Below are 12,414 nucleotides of genomic sequence, written 5' to 3' on the forward strand. Positions count from 1 at the left end.
TGATTGCAAAAAAGGTTGGGAGGCTTAATTCATCGACTGTCATGCGCGCCCTGGAATCACCTGCCAGGCCACCAATAAAAATGAATCTGGGGAATATACTGCCCCCTGGAGGGCAGCTTCAGCAAAGCCGAACTCAGCTCGCGAGGACGTCCTGTTTCTGTAGTCTCTATGATTATCCAGCACTTCCGGGTTGCAACAGGAAACCAAAACAATAGCTCTCCGGTCTGGGAGGTTTGGAAGACTCGAGTTGAGTCACGTGACTCTTCCCCCCCCCCAAGACTCGGCGTCTTTAAAAGGAAGACCTCTTTGGTGGGCGGGGCGAGTGGAGTTTGCGCGTTGTAGAGAGGTGCGAGTGAGAGAGTGGCTAGCGGAAGGGCGGAGAGGTGGGGGCGCGGCTGGAGACGGAAACGGACTGGCAGGTAACGGTTGCGTTGCCTCTTCCCTCTGTTGGGTCTCGGGGCATCCGAACGGCAGATGCGGTGTGTGTGGGGGGGCCGGGGGGCAACCTTCGCTCCTCTCTCACCCACCCCCTCCCTTCCCCTCCGCGAGACGGAGAGTTGTGGTCTTCCTTTTCCTCGCGCCCCTTTCCTCCTATGCGGGGCTTTCCCGGCGCCGCTGCAGGCGGCGCTTTAATCGTGCAAGGAGGTGCATTGCATACGCGCCCGCTCCCTTCCCACGGCATAAGAAGGTCGTGCTGAAGAGCCGTCCCCCGCCCCGAATTAATTTGGGAAACACCGGGGTGGGTTTCCAAAAAGGTTCCCTGCTCTGTTGCCTCAAGAGATTGCATGCGGCTTATATAGCCTTTGCATGGCGTTTCCTCCAATAGTATTCACTGGACATCTGGTGAATTAACCGTTGCTAACTTTATAAATCCTATAAATCCCAACTAACGTGACTTTTTGGTGAGTTCCCGGGTTATGAGATCCAAACTGTTGGGGAATGCCAGGTGGCCTCTCCCCCAGTCTTAAGTAAGCTTGATTGTCTGCCATAATATAAGTCATCCAACGCCATCCTCCAGGCTATTTGGACAAGTTCCCAGCATTCACTTCAGTTTCCTGTGGGCTGGAAACTCTGGAGTATAGGCAGTCCTCGACTTACACAACAGCCCAAACTTTCTTTGGTTAAGTGAGATGTTTATATGAGTTTTGCTCTATTTTATGACCTTTCTTGCCATAGTTGTTAATAGCTGCAGTTGATAAGTTAGTAACTTGGTTACTAACTTGAGTCTGGCTTCCCCATTGACTTTGCTTATCAAAAAGTTGCAAAAGGTGATCACACAGCAATGGTCATAAAGGCGAACCAGTTGCCAAGCATCTAAACATTGATCTAAATGTTCACGGGGACGCTACAAAGGTCATAAGTCACCTTTTTCAATGCTGTTGTAACTTTGGTCACTAAATGAACTGTCGTAAGTCGTGGGCTACTTGTACAAGTCCACATTTCGTCAGCCAGAGAGTGCTTGAGTTGGAGAAAGCTAATGCAGATGTTGGGGGTGTGTGTGTGAAATTGCTTAAGTTAGGTTTGTTTACTGTCTGTTAATCAGTGAATCCCGCTGCTGCAGGGTGTCAAACCTGTGTCATCATGTGATATATCGCAACTTTTCCACCCTTCGCTAAACCAGGGATGGGCATGGCCAGTGCATGACACATCTGGCCTGCGGGTCATGAGTTTGACACCCCTGCGCTACTGAGATTCAGAAGTATATTTCATTAACTTCAGCAAAGATTGGAGAGTTGAGCTTGAGGAAAAGAACTATTTCCTTCTCAGATGCTTTCTGTTCTCAGTTGCTCTGTTAATCTCTCCCCAAAACAAGGAAAAGTGTTGAAACTTTGTCCTGTTTCCAGAATCACAGTGCCACTGGATGACTTGTAACTGCCTCCAAAAAGTCTAAAACAGTGATAGCAATAGCAATTAGACTTATATATGGCTTCACAGTTCTTTCCAGCCCTCTCTAGGCAGTTTAGAGAGTCAGCATATTGTCCCAACAATCTGGGTCCTCATTTTACCAGCTTCTGAAGGATGGAAAGCTGAGTCAATCTTGAGCAAGTCAGAGTTGAACTCCTGGCAGTGGACAGAGTTAGCCTGTAATACTGCATACTAGCCACTGCACCACCACGGCTTGATTGATTGGCAAAAGTTTTGATAAGAAAATAAAACTTTTATTGACACTTTTTCCTGTTGAACACACTGGGACACATTAAAAATAAAATTCTGATGCCCACTCTCAAAAGAGTATTTGTGTGTGTGTGTGTGTATGTGAGTGTGTGAAATGGCAATTCTTTGTGCTTGGTATGTCAAAAATCCAGAAAATGGCTAAGTTGATTCTGCTGGTATGTCTTCCCCCTCTTATAAACAACTTCAACCCTAGTGCCACTATTGCCACTCAAAAAGGCTAACTCACTGCCAGGACTTGGATTCTGATCAGCTTAAGTTGACTTGGCCTTCTATCCTGAGATTGGTAAAAGGATATATTTTTTTAGAAAATTTTGTAAATAAAGTCCTCATATTAGGCAATTACAGATTTGTGTAAAAGCATGCTGTCATTTTGTTTTATTTAATTGATGGTGTACTGAGAAGTGAGAATGGACTTGATAAGCTGTTCATTATTTAAAGCAAATATATCTCTCTAGCTTTAAGAAGAATTGTCAAATCAGTTCTGATTTTCATGTACATATTTTTCCTGTGCAGTTGTTCCTGTCTTCCCTTCTAGTTGCACCCCTACTAAAATAGCTTTTTGTCTTCAAAGCTACCATTTGCTTAAACAGAAAAATGGGTTAGAACAAATCGCATCACAACAATATTTAGACTACATTTGGTTTATTATACAAGCTTATTATTTTTAACTAAAGAAATTCAGAGCATAGGTAATCAATTCATAAAGTATATCATCACAGGTTAGGATGCTATGCAATGTAAAGATAGTAATACTTTTTTCAACTAACCATAATTTGAAGATTCAAGAAGAAAAAAAATCCCATACTAAAGGGGTAATATGATTCAGATATTCATGTGGGTTTAAAAGCTGAGTCTTTGTTTTTTGTTTATAGTGGATTATCTAAGGAATAATTTAGCCTAGATGTGTTTCTGCACTTCCTGGAAGAATGACAGATGACAAAGATGTACTCAGAGATGTGTGGTTTGGAAGAATACCAACCTGTTTTATGTTGTATCAAGATGAGAGTACCGAAAGAGAAGCGGAACCGTACTATGTAAGCCTTTCACTCCATGAAAGACCTATAGTTGAAGAATATTGTGCCTGGGTTTACACATCATACAAAGTAAAATTGTGGCTTAGTTTTGGCTTAGTATGATGTATCAATCCATATAATTATTCAGTAATTTATGGTTCAGTAAACTATAACTAAGGATGTATAAATCTAGTAATTGTCTTGCATATTTGACCTAACAAATCATGTTTTGTTGGATAAATATTTTATGTCAGTAAACATTGTTGGATAAATATTTCATATCAGCGTTATTAACAAGCTTGATAATAGAATTTCATTTTGTTACAGGATTTATTCTGCTATTCTATCTGGCACATTGTCCCACATTTCTAACATATGTTCAATTTTTAAAAATATATGTTTAAACATATGGCCAGTTGTTCAATCTCTGTGAAGTTCTATGAACTGGGCTTCATCAACTGGAGAAGGATAAAGTATGTTAGGCAACAAAAAAAGAGGATCTTTGGTAATTTACATTTAACCAAAATCCATGCTGTGTAAGACTTTAGATTGATTCAGGTTTCTGACTTCCTAAGAACTGTTCACTTGCTACCTTGCCTGGTGAAAAGTTCTGAGAAACCAAACCACATGCACACCATTTTGAAAATTTTGAGTTGACCTGATAAAATTATTGACTTCCTTTTTGTCTCTTCATTCTGTTCTCTTAGTCCTTTCTTTTCTTTTTTGAGATGACAGTATGATGATGTGGGACAATTTATTTTCTATTTTACAAGTGTTCATTAAAGAAATGCAAATTAACAAAATTTTTTACTGATGTCTTACAACTCATGATTATTGTAACATTTTGTAATGAATTTCTTAATGAAATTTTTATTCTGTCTGTGAAGGTTTGCCTGAATCTGTTAACTAGTATGCAAGTAATTGTGGATTGTATCTTTAACTTTTATGCCCATAGTTTTCAACCTAATTACTTGAATGTCAGTCCCCTAAAGCTCAATAAAGCTCACTTCTGTGGTTCCAGGGTGTTATTGTGCAGTATGTTTTTTAAAATCACACAATTATACTGAAATGAATGTTTCCTTGACTGGAATCTGAAGAAATTTTATTCTGTTTTGTAAAATTAAAAGGGCATTCTTTTTCCTGCCCTGTAAAGTATAACATGCTCAGCCTTGTATTTGTGGGCTGAAGCAACAACAATATCTTATTGTTCCAAAGTTGCTTTTTCAAAAGGCTACTGGACTTTCTGGATTTTCTTGGAAGATGTTTTGCTTCTTATTCAGGAAGCTTCTTCAGAGCTGAAGGAAGTCTAGTTGCCTCTTGAAAAAGTATCTTTGGGACAACCATCACTTGAATGACTGAGAATCCCCATAGACAATAATGACTTATTGTTTTAGCAATATCTTATAACGGTGGAATAGGAAATATTCCTCTATCTATCTCTTTCCTTTTATGGTAATCCCATGTTATGCATATATATTTTATAGTATATATTTTAGTTTAAATCACAAATTTTGAATGAAATCCATACATTCTGTTTGAAATCAGTTCACAATCCATTTTTCAAACTTGGTTTTTCAGCTGCTTTTACCTAGGATAAGCTACCTGACACTTGTAACTGACAAAGTGAAAAAACATTTTCAAAAGGTTATGAGACGAGAAGACATAGGAGAAATATGGTTTGAAAATGAAGGTACCCCTTTGAAATGGTGAGTTAAATTTTTGAATGCATATTTTCTACAAGTCAGCAATCTTAAATGGAGTGAAAATTTCCAACCAACGCTTTATAAAGTCAGATTTGCTGGCAGCCATTTAACATTTTCACAATCAACTAAAAGATTGTATCAAACTTTTCTAAAACAAACAAAAAATCTTGTTAAACATAGTTGGTATGCCAAATAAAATTTCTTTTCATGAGGCATGTTTTTAAAAGATTGCATATATCTAGACATGAGCTAATCTTTCTGTTAAATAAAATGATAGTTTATGGATTTAAAGTTTTAACATTTATCTGTTATGTAACAGTAAAGTTATGTCTCGTGCAGAGATTATTCTCCCATTGCTTAATTCAGGAGTGATTGATGAGATTATTTGCATCAATCTTTCTTTTATTTTGGCACACATGGAATCTGCTTGAAGAAGCTGTTGTACTGATGGTGATTTCTGGTTAAATGAATGTTTGCTTGTTTCAAATTTTGGTTATACTACCTTAGATATGAATCCTGGTTGGTAAATTACTCGCACAGACTAAAGAAGAAAATGCCTATCAGTATTTCTTCTGCTACTGCATACCCATATTTTCTAAGATATAAATAGCTGTACCATATCCATAACAGAGTAGTAATGATTGTGATTAAGCAAGAATCTTTGCTAATCTCAATTAGAATTTGAAAAGAGCTTGGAATTGTTTAGCTTTAAGCATATTTAAATATGGTACTTAATTATTAATACACATGCCAAGTAATTAGCATTTTAGCAAGGAAGGGGTAGGGCAGAACAGAAATCATGTTCTTATAGTCTCTTCCTGACATAAAACATTTGCATGCACCTTAATTATTGTATTATACATTTTGCAAATAAGGGAGTGGATACAAGTGCAAGCTTTCCTAAAATATTTAATCCCATTATGTGTAATATAAACAATGCAATAAAAGCATCTACTGGTACATCTTAATAGTTTCAAACATTCTCACAACATTTATGGTTTCCATTCTGTTTCTTCCTGGATATTAATTTGGCAGTTATTTCATAAGAAGTTCTATGCTTTTCATCTACTTTCATGCAATTTTATATTTCCATCAAAATCACTTTCCAACTTTTCTTCCTCTTTTAATTTTAAAATTGCTCTTCTTGCCTGTACTTTTGGCAGCCATATTTTTTCTCTGCACAATTTACACAGCATTGTTCTTTCATACCCACTTCTGGAGTTCTCATTTTTATATGTGCATTGTTCTACTTATTTACACCCCATTTCACATAATGTCAATAAGCATCCTGTTCGTATTTACTAATAGCCAAACATTACACACTTCTAAGAGGCTGTCAAAAATTTGGGGTTTTTTTGTCTTCCGTTCGGAGCAGTTTCCACATCTTTCTTTATACAAACTTCTGCTCATGCTGTTAGGAAGTGTATACTTGCCTTTTCCGCACTCATTTTATATTCATTTTAATTTCATTTTTTTCCTTTATTTTACTTCCATGTCTTTTTAAAAAAATCAATTTTGAATACTATTATTTAATTTATTATTTAAAACCCATTCTTTATATAAGTTTTATGATGTACCGTTAAAATCGCATGTCTGATCTTATTGTACCCTTTACATAAAATAATTTAATTGCATGGTTTTCTTCAAAGGTGAGTGATCAAAATAGTATTTTGATACATCTCTTCAACAGCTACTTTGTTGTTTTTATAGCAAATGCATTAATGAAGGGAGAGCATATGCTGTTGATACTCTTTCTGTGTTAAATCCATAGAGCTTAAGGTCAGGAATACTTTACAATTGCTGTTATGTACGAAATTTATAGTTCCTAGAATCTGGGTTGATGCCGAAAAGAGGCAGATTCAGCTTTCTTATCTCAGTATTCTGGGGCTTTACTCAGAATTACGAATGGCAGGGCCAACCATATAGGACTCAATGCAGCTCTTGGGAACACTATTGGAGGACAGCCTGCTATTGGCAAACATACAGAGGATGTAGAAATCTATACATCCTTTTTAAATGCCAGGTTTTTGAGAGGTAAAAAAATCAGACCAAGATAATCAGAATCTTTTTCTACCTTTAACATATGCAGTAAGTTATACAACTCAGTTGAAAAACATCAAATCTTTTAGGGGAAAATTATAATATGCTTTTGGCCATTGTCATGTAGATAATTCCTCTTATCTGCAGTATTTTAGCAGAGGCCTGAAGGTTTTGTGCCAAAATTGACTGATAATTGGAACTGTTCATAATTCCATCTACCTTGACTAAAGCCCCAGTTCCAGCTGAAGAAAAGCAGCCCCAAAGCATAATGCTGCCACTACCCTGCTTTACTGTGGGTACGATGTACTTTTGGTAATGCTCAGTGCTATTTTGCGCAAAACAAACTTTTTGGAATTATGGTCAAAATGTTGGTGTCATCAGATCATAAGACAATTTTCCCACTTGCTTTTGTCAGACTTGATGTAGGTTTTTGCAAAACATAGCCAGACCTGGATGTTTTTTGTTGTAAAAAAAGGCTACTGCCTTGCCATCCTACCCCAGAAATTCCTGCAGCTTTGTTAATGTTGCTGAAGGCCTCTATGCAGCTTCTCAATCCAGTTTTCTTCTTGTTTTTTTCATCAGTTTTAGATGGACATCCGGTTCTTGGTAATGTCACAGTTGGGTGCCATATTTTTCCCACTTGTTGATGACTTTCTTCACTGTGTTCCAATGTATATACGATATCTTGGAAACATTTTGCCCCTTTCTCCGACTGATACCTTCCAACCAAGAGATTTCTTTGATGCTTTGTAAGCTCTTTGAAGGTCATGGCCTTTACTGTAAAAACAACTGAATAAATGTCAGAAAAATCCTACTAGAACAGTTGAACTTAAATGGGCTTCATCAGAGTCACATTAATTGATGGTAGGTGTACACTGAATACCATTTACCATCAGTTTGAATGTGATTGATGAATTCTGAACACAGCCACATCCTTATATGTCAGAGGATGTGACCACTTGTGAAATCATGTTATTGTAAGCTTTTTATTTCTTTCCACTTACACTTTCCAATTTGTTTTCAGTTGAATTGTACAGCTGATATGCTTATATTAAAGGTGGAAAAAATTGTGATTTAACTTTCTCTGATTTTTTTTAATATCTCAGAAATCTGGTATTTTAATAGGGTGGTAGACTTTCTATATCTACTTTATAGGTTTATTCCCACTTACCTACTTCTCCCTTTTTACCTCTTCAGTCGTTGCAGATAGTCTTTTTGGGCTATGCTACTGTATACTACTTCACATAGACTTTCGTCTGTGAAGATCATTCCGTTAACTATTTTTAATACATTTTTTTCAATTCTTCAGTTGCACAATATTGAAATAATAATAATTCCAGTTGAATGATTTGTTCTTTTCTGGTGTTTTTTTAAATTGATTGATAGAGCTGTCCTACCATTTTAGAACATCTATATTAAGAGTTTGGTTATATTAATCTATAGTAATATCTGATATTGTTTAAAAACATAATGTGTTGCAACAATATATTGAAGTCTAACATATTTTTGTAGCAATCGTGGCATAAATGATTTAGTCTTCAAGGAACTGAAACATTCTTGCAACTAGCTATTGAATATGTGTATTGATATCAGTCTTTAGTTTATCACAACCAGCAGATGGTGCTAAATAACTACATATAACACTTCTATCCTATATGCCATGTTTAGCTTTTTATATGGTTTTTTATTTTTTTTATGGTACAGGAAATTAAGCAAGTAAAAAGTATGACGTATTTTATTAGGCTGAAGTTATTAAATAATGCATATGCTTCATAATGAATATCGTATTTCCAAATTAGAATGAAATTCTAGCTTGTGCTTTGTTATGCTAATCTTATGTTTCTTCTATTAATATTAATATTTAGTTATTGGTAACAAACATTTATGGATACATGCAAGTTTTAATGACAATATAGTTTTGAGGATATGTAGATCTAGATCTAGCTCTTGGCCATTTTGTTGTTGAAAACAGTGTCTTTCATATCACTCTTGACTTCAGTGTCTGTTAGGTGCATATTCTTGTTATAGTAGATTCCCTTGTGGTGAATGATACAATTTCACTTTTTAAAAAAACATGATGCATTCCCATTCTGATTATTGGTATTCTGTCTTAAAATTATTGGTATTCCGTTATAAAAAGTTTTTAGTCTCATGTTTCACAGAGGGCTTTAAGAACTTCAAAATTCCCTGAAAGTTAGTAGAAAAATATTGCTACCATATAGTTACAGTTTACAGCTATAAAAATATATGACCTGAGAAACTGTATCATCACTGTAAAGTAAAAGTTTCGTTGTATATTACAAAGGTATTGTCTTATAGTACAAAAATGTATTTATTTTTGGAGAGGGTTTTTACACATGCCAGCATTGTACTCTTACATGGCATTTTTTGCTAAGAATTAAGATTTTTAAGTAATAATAGGGTTTCTGTGGCAAATATTATGTCTAATAATGTATCTTGCAGCTTTAGAGAATCCATCTGCCTGCTTTATTGTTTTAAATATTGCTTTCAGTTTTTGTCTGCATCAACTTTGAAGTTTGACACCAATAAAACCAGTAAAATTTAGAGAACATGAAGTTAGACATGGGTTGGAGGTTTTTATTTGATGACTTTCTCAAAAATCTAAAAGACAAACATGAATTTTTGGAATTGAAGATTAGTTTAGAAGAACCATTTGATTTACTTTGCCTATATAGAGAGCTCAAAATCTTCTCTCTACTTTTCTTAACCTGTGCTCTCTTCTTCTATAAAGCTGTTACAAATTTTCCTATACTTGCAGGATTTTAGCCAATCTGCTAGCTAGAACTGCCCCCCACTTTTTAACGTGATTGATAGAAGCCTAATAAGACACAAATTTATTCCACTTTTGCTTTACAGAAAAGCAAAATGACCTAAGTAAAGAATTTGTCTCTGACAAAATGGTGTTGTAAAATAAAGAAGTAGTTATTTTCCCCAATCAACATCTGGTCCAGAACTGTAGCACTGATGGTAGTTTACCTATAAAATTATGGAACTTGGATATTTTACTATGCTGCTATTAGTAGCAGACTCTCGACATAAACCCTTGAGATTTCTTAGTAACATAGTGTAGCTATGCAGTTCATGCTGTATCTCGACAAACATTTTCTTCACACAAGACAAGCATTAAAAAAGAATTTTCAAGGTAAAACAGTGAGTAGTGAGTGCTTTTCTTAGTGTGATATGGATAGACCTTTGTTTGTGGGGTATTATTAATGTATCCTAGACAAAACTACTTTAGAAGATGAGTGATATGTATACAGCTGTAGCTGCTTTTGCTCTTATGCTATTTCCTCAAAGATTTCCTCTAAAATAATATGAAAAAGGTATTACCTCAATTCTTATTTAAAATATATTGAAGCGTATTCATGAATATTGTATGTCAAATTATTATATTTTTATCTGGAGATATCTGTCAAATTCATATTCTCTCTATCATTCAGCTTAATTCTGTTACACCTACAATATTAGTATATTTCTCATTGGAAATGGAAGAGGAGGTGTGGTTACTAAGCAGCTTATTAATATGCCTATCTTTCTGTAGCAGTGATGTCACTATCTGATTTAAGCAAAAAAAAATATTGCCAACTAAGCAACAAAAAGTAGGCTATATTGTGAGGATGTAGATGGCCTTTCCTTTCTGCTCAAACTTTTTGTTTATTAAAAGGATCAAACCAGGAATGTCAAAGTATGCGTAAATATAGAATTTCTGGTGTACCAGAGAAATGCATGCAAATTCTTCTTTTCATTTTTCAGATAGCATACTTTTTCATGATGACCAATTTGGATAAAAAGTGGTTAACTTTAAATGCAAAACTAAGGTATACTTTCTAAATCTGAATCCTGTCAGGAGTTTATCAGCCATTATCAGAACTAGTTAGCAGGGCTGATGGTTAAATATAGCGTAAATCAAAATCACCGGAGAGACTCAAATCAGAGAAAAATGAGTTTAGGAAACCAGTAAATTTAAATCATGTTTTCTGATTCCGGATTATTGTCCTAAACCATAAAAAAATGAAACACAATTCCACGTTTGCAAATAATAAACAGTTGAAAATCAGAGCAGAAACCTCCAATTCCCCAAAACTCTGCTAGAAGACAATTCAGCATTTATTGCTAAAATGATTTGGTTAATGACCTGGTTAGAATTGTTTTGTCAGAATCATTAGGGTAACTACCACTGGCAGCAGCCATCATGCTAGTTATGTGAGCATTTGATCTTTGGACCATTGTGAAAGTATTTGGTGTAACTAGGATGTTATTTGATCTTTTTTCTGTAACTGATTTCCAAAAGTATGACTCCATTCTCTGCACAATGATTATATACTAGACTATAAGGAACATTAAATAGCTGATATACATGGCTGGCTATTTGTTTTAAAACTTTATGGAAGGCGTTATACTATTAATCTATTTAACATGAGATTACACATTTTTGCAGGGTTTGAGGAATTTGATGACCTAATTACAAAGGAAATGGAGTGTAAGCATTCATCTTTTCAGAATTTAGGAGGATTTTTTTAAATAAATAAAAAGAATGCACTAAGTTTGATTTGTTTATCATTTTCAGAGGCTGTAGGCACTACTAAATAAGTTACTATGTTCTTTTACAGTTCTTGCAATGGAGATTGTTACTATTACCATGCTCTCTGCTTTTTAGGCACTATCCCATTGGTTTACTATTTGATCTTCATGCTTCAAATGCAGCCCTTCCATGGAATATCACAGTACATTTTAAGGTATATAAGCAATATATCTCTTTAATATATACTTCAAAAAGATGTATTAGAAGTAGGATTTATGCTTTAATTTCTGGAATGGAAAGGAAATGGTAAATATCAACTGATAACAAGTAAAGAATTTATATATTATTATTATTATTTGTTTTCAGAGTAATATGTTTTAATACTCTCCATTCTCACTATCAGTTTAAAAAATGTAGTTGTAATAGCATTGGGGGTGGGCTGAAAAGAATGGAAGAAAAATTGAAATTTTTATTAAAAGTTGCCTACCCACTTTCATAATAGCAATAGCAATAGAAGCAATAGCACTTAGATTTACATACCACTCCATAGTGATTTGTAGCAGTGGTCCCCAACCTTTCTGGCTCTGTAGACTGGTGGGGGTGGCAATGGTGGGTGAGAGAGGGAATGGTTTTGCACAAGTTGGTGCATGTGCACCTGCTGCTTGCACAAATAGAGTTTTGCGTGCTCACCCAATGCTTGTGTGGCCTGGTTCCCAGCAGGCTGTGACTTGGAGGTTAGGGACCCCTTGTTTACAGCATTCTCTGAGCCATTTACAATGTCAGCATATTGCCCCCAACAATCTGAGTTGTCATTTTACCCACCTTGGAAGGATGGAAGACTGAATCAACCTTGAGCCCATCAGGATTAAACTCTAGGCTGTGGGCAGAGTTAGCTTGCTCCATTCTAACCACTGCATCACCAGGGATCTTACATATAGAT

General features: G+C 35.6%; 1 protein-coding gene across 6 annotated transcripts in view; it reads left to right on the plus strand.

Annotated features, from left to right (window-relative positions):
• Positions 1 to 278: 278 nt before the first annotated feature.
• ATG5 (autophagy related 5) overlaps positions 279 to 12,414 on the plus strand; it is a 35,919-nt gene continuing 23,783 nt past the window's right edge. For 2 of the 6 annotated variants that reach the window (XM_026726665.2, XM_087913605.1), the window contains exons 1-4: positions 386 to 419; positions 3,048 to 3,209; positions 4,767 to 4,894; positions 11,610 to 11,688. In XM_026726665.2, the coding sequence (XP_026582450.1) occupies positions 3,102 to 3,209; positions 4,767 to 4,894; positions 11,610 to 11,688 (315 nt within the window). In that variant the 5' untranslated portion in view covers positions 386 to 419; positions 3,048 to 3,101. Of the gene's footprint in view, positions 347 to 385; positions 903 to 3,047; positions 3,210 to 4,766; positions 4,895 to 11,609; positions 11,689 to 12,414 lie in introns of those variants that run through there. The other 4 variants (XM_087913603.1, XM_087913597.1, XM_087913595.1 and 1 more) reach the window with 4 other exon arrangements.

The sequence above is a fragment of the Pseudonaja textilis genome, chromosome 1 (genome assembly GCF_049901715.1).
Source record: "Pseudonaja textilis isolate UNSWEBS1 chromosome 1, rPseTex1.2, whole genome shotgun sequence".
Classification (NCBI taxonomy): Eukaryota; Metazoa; Chordata; class Lepidosauria; order Squamata; family Elapidae; genus Pseudonaja; species Pseudonaja textilis.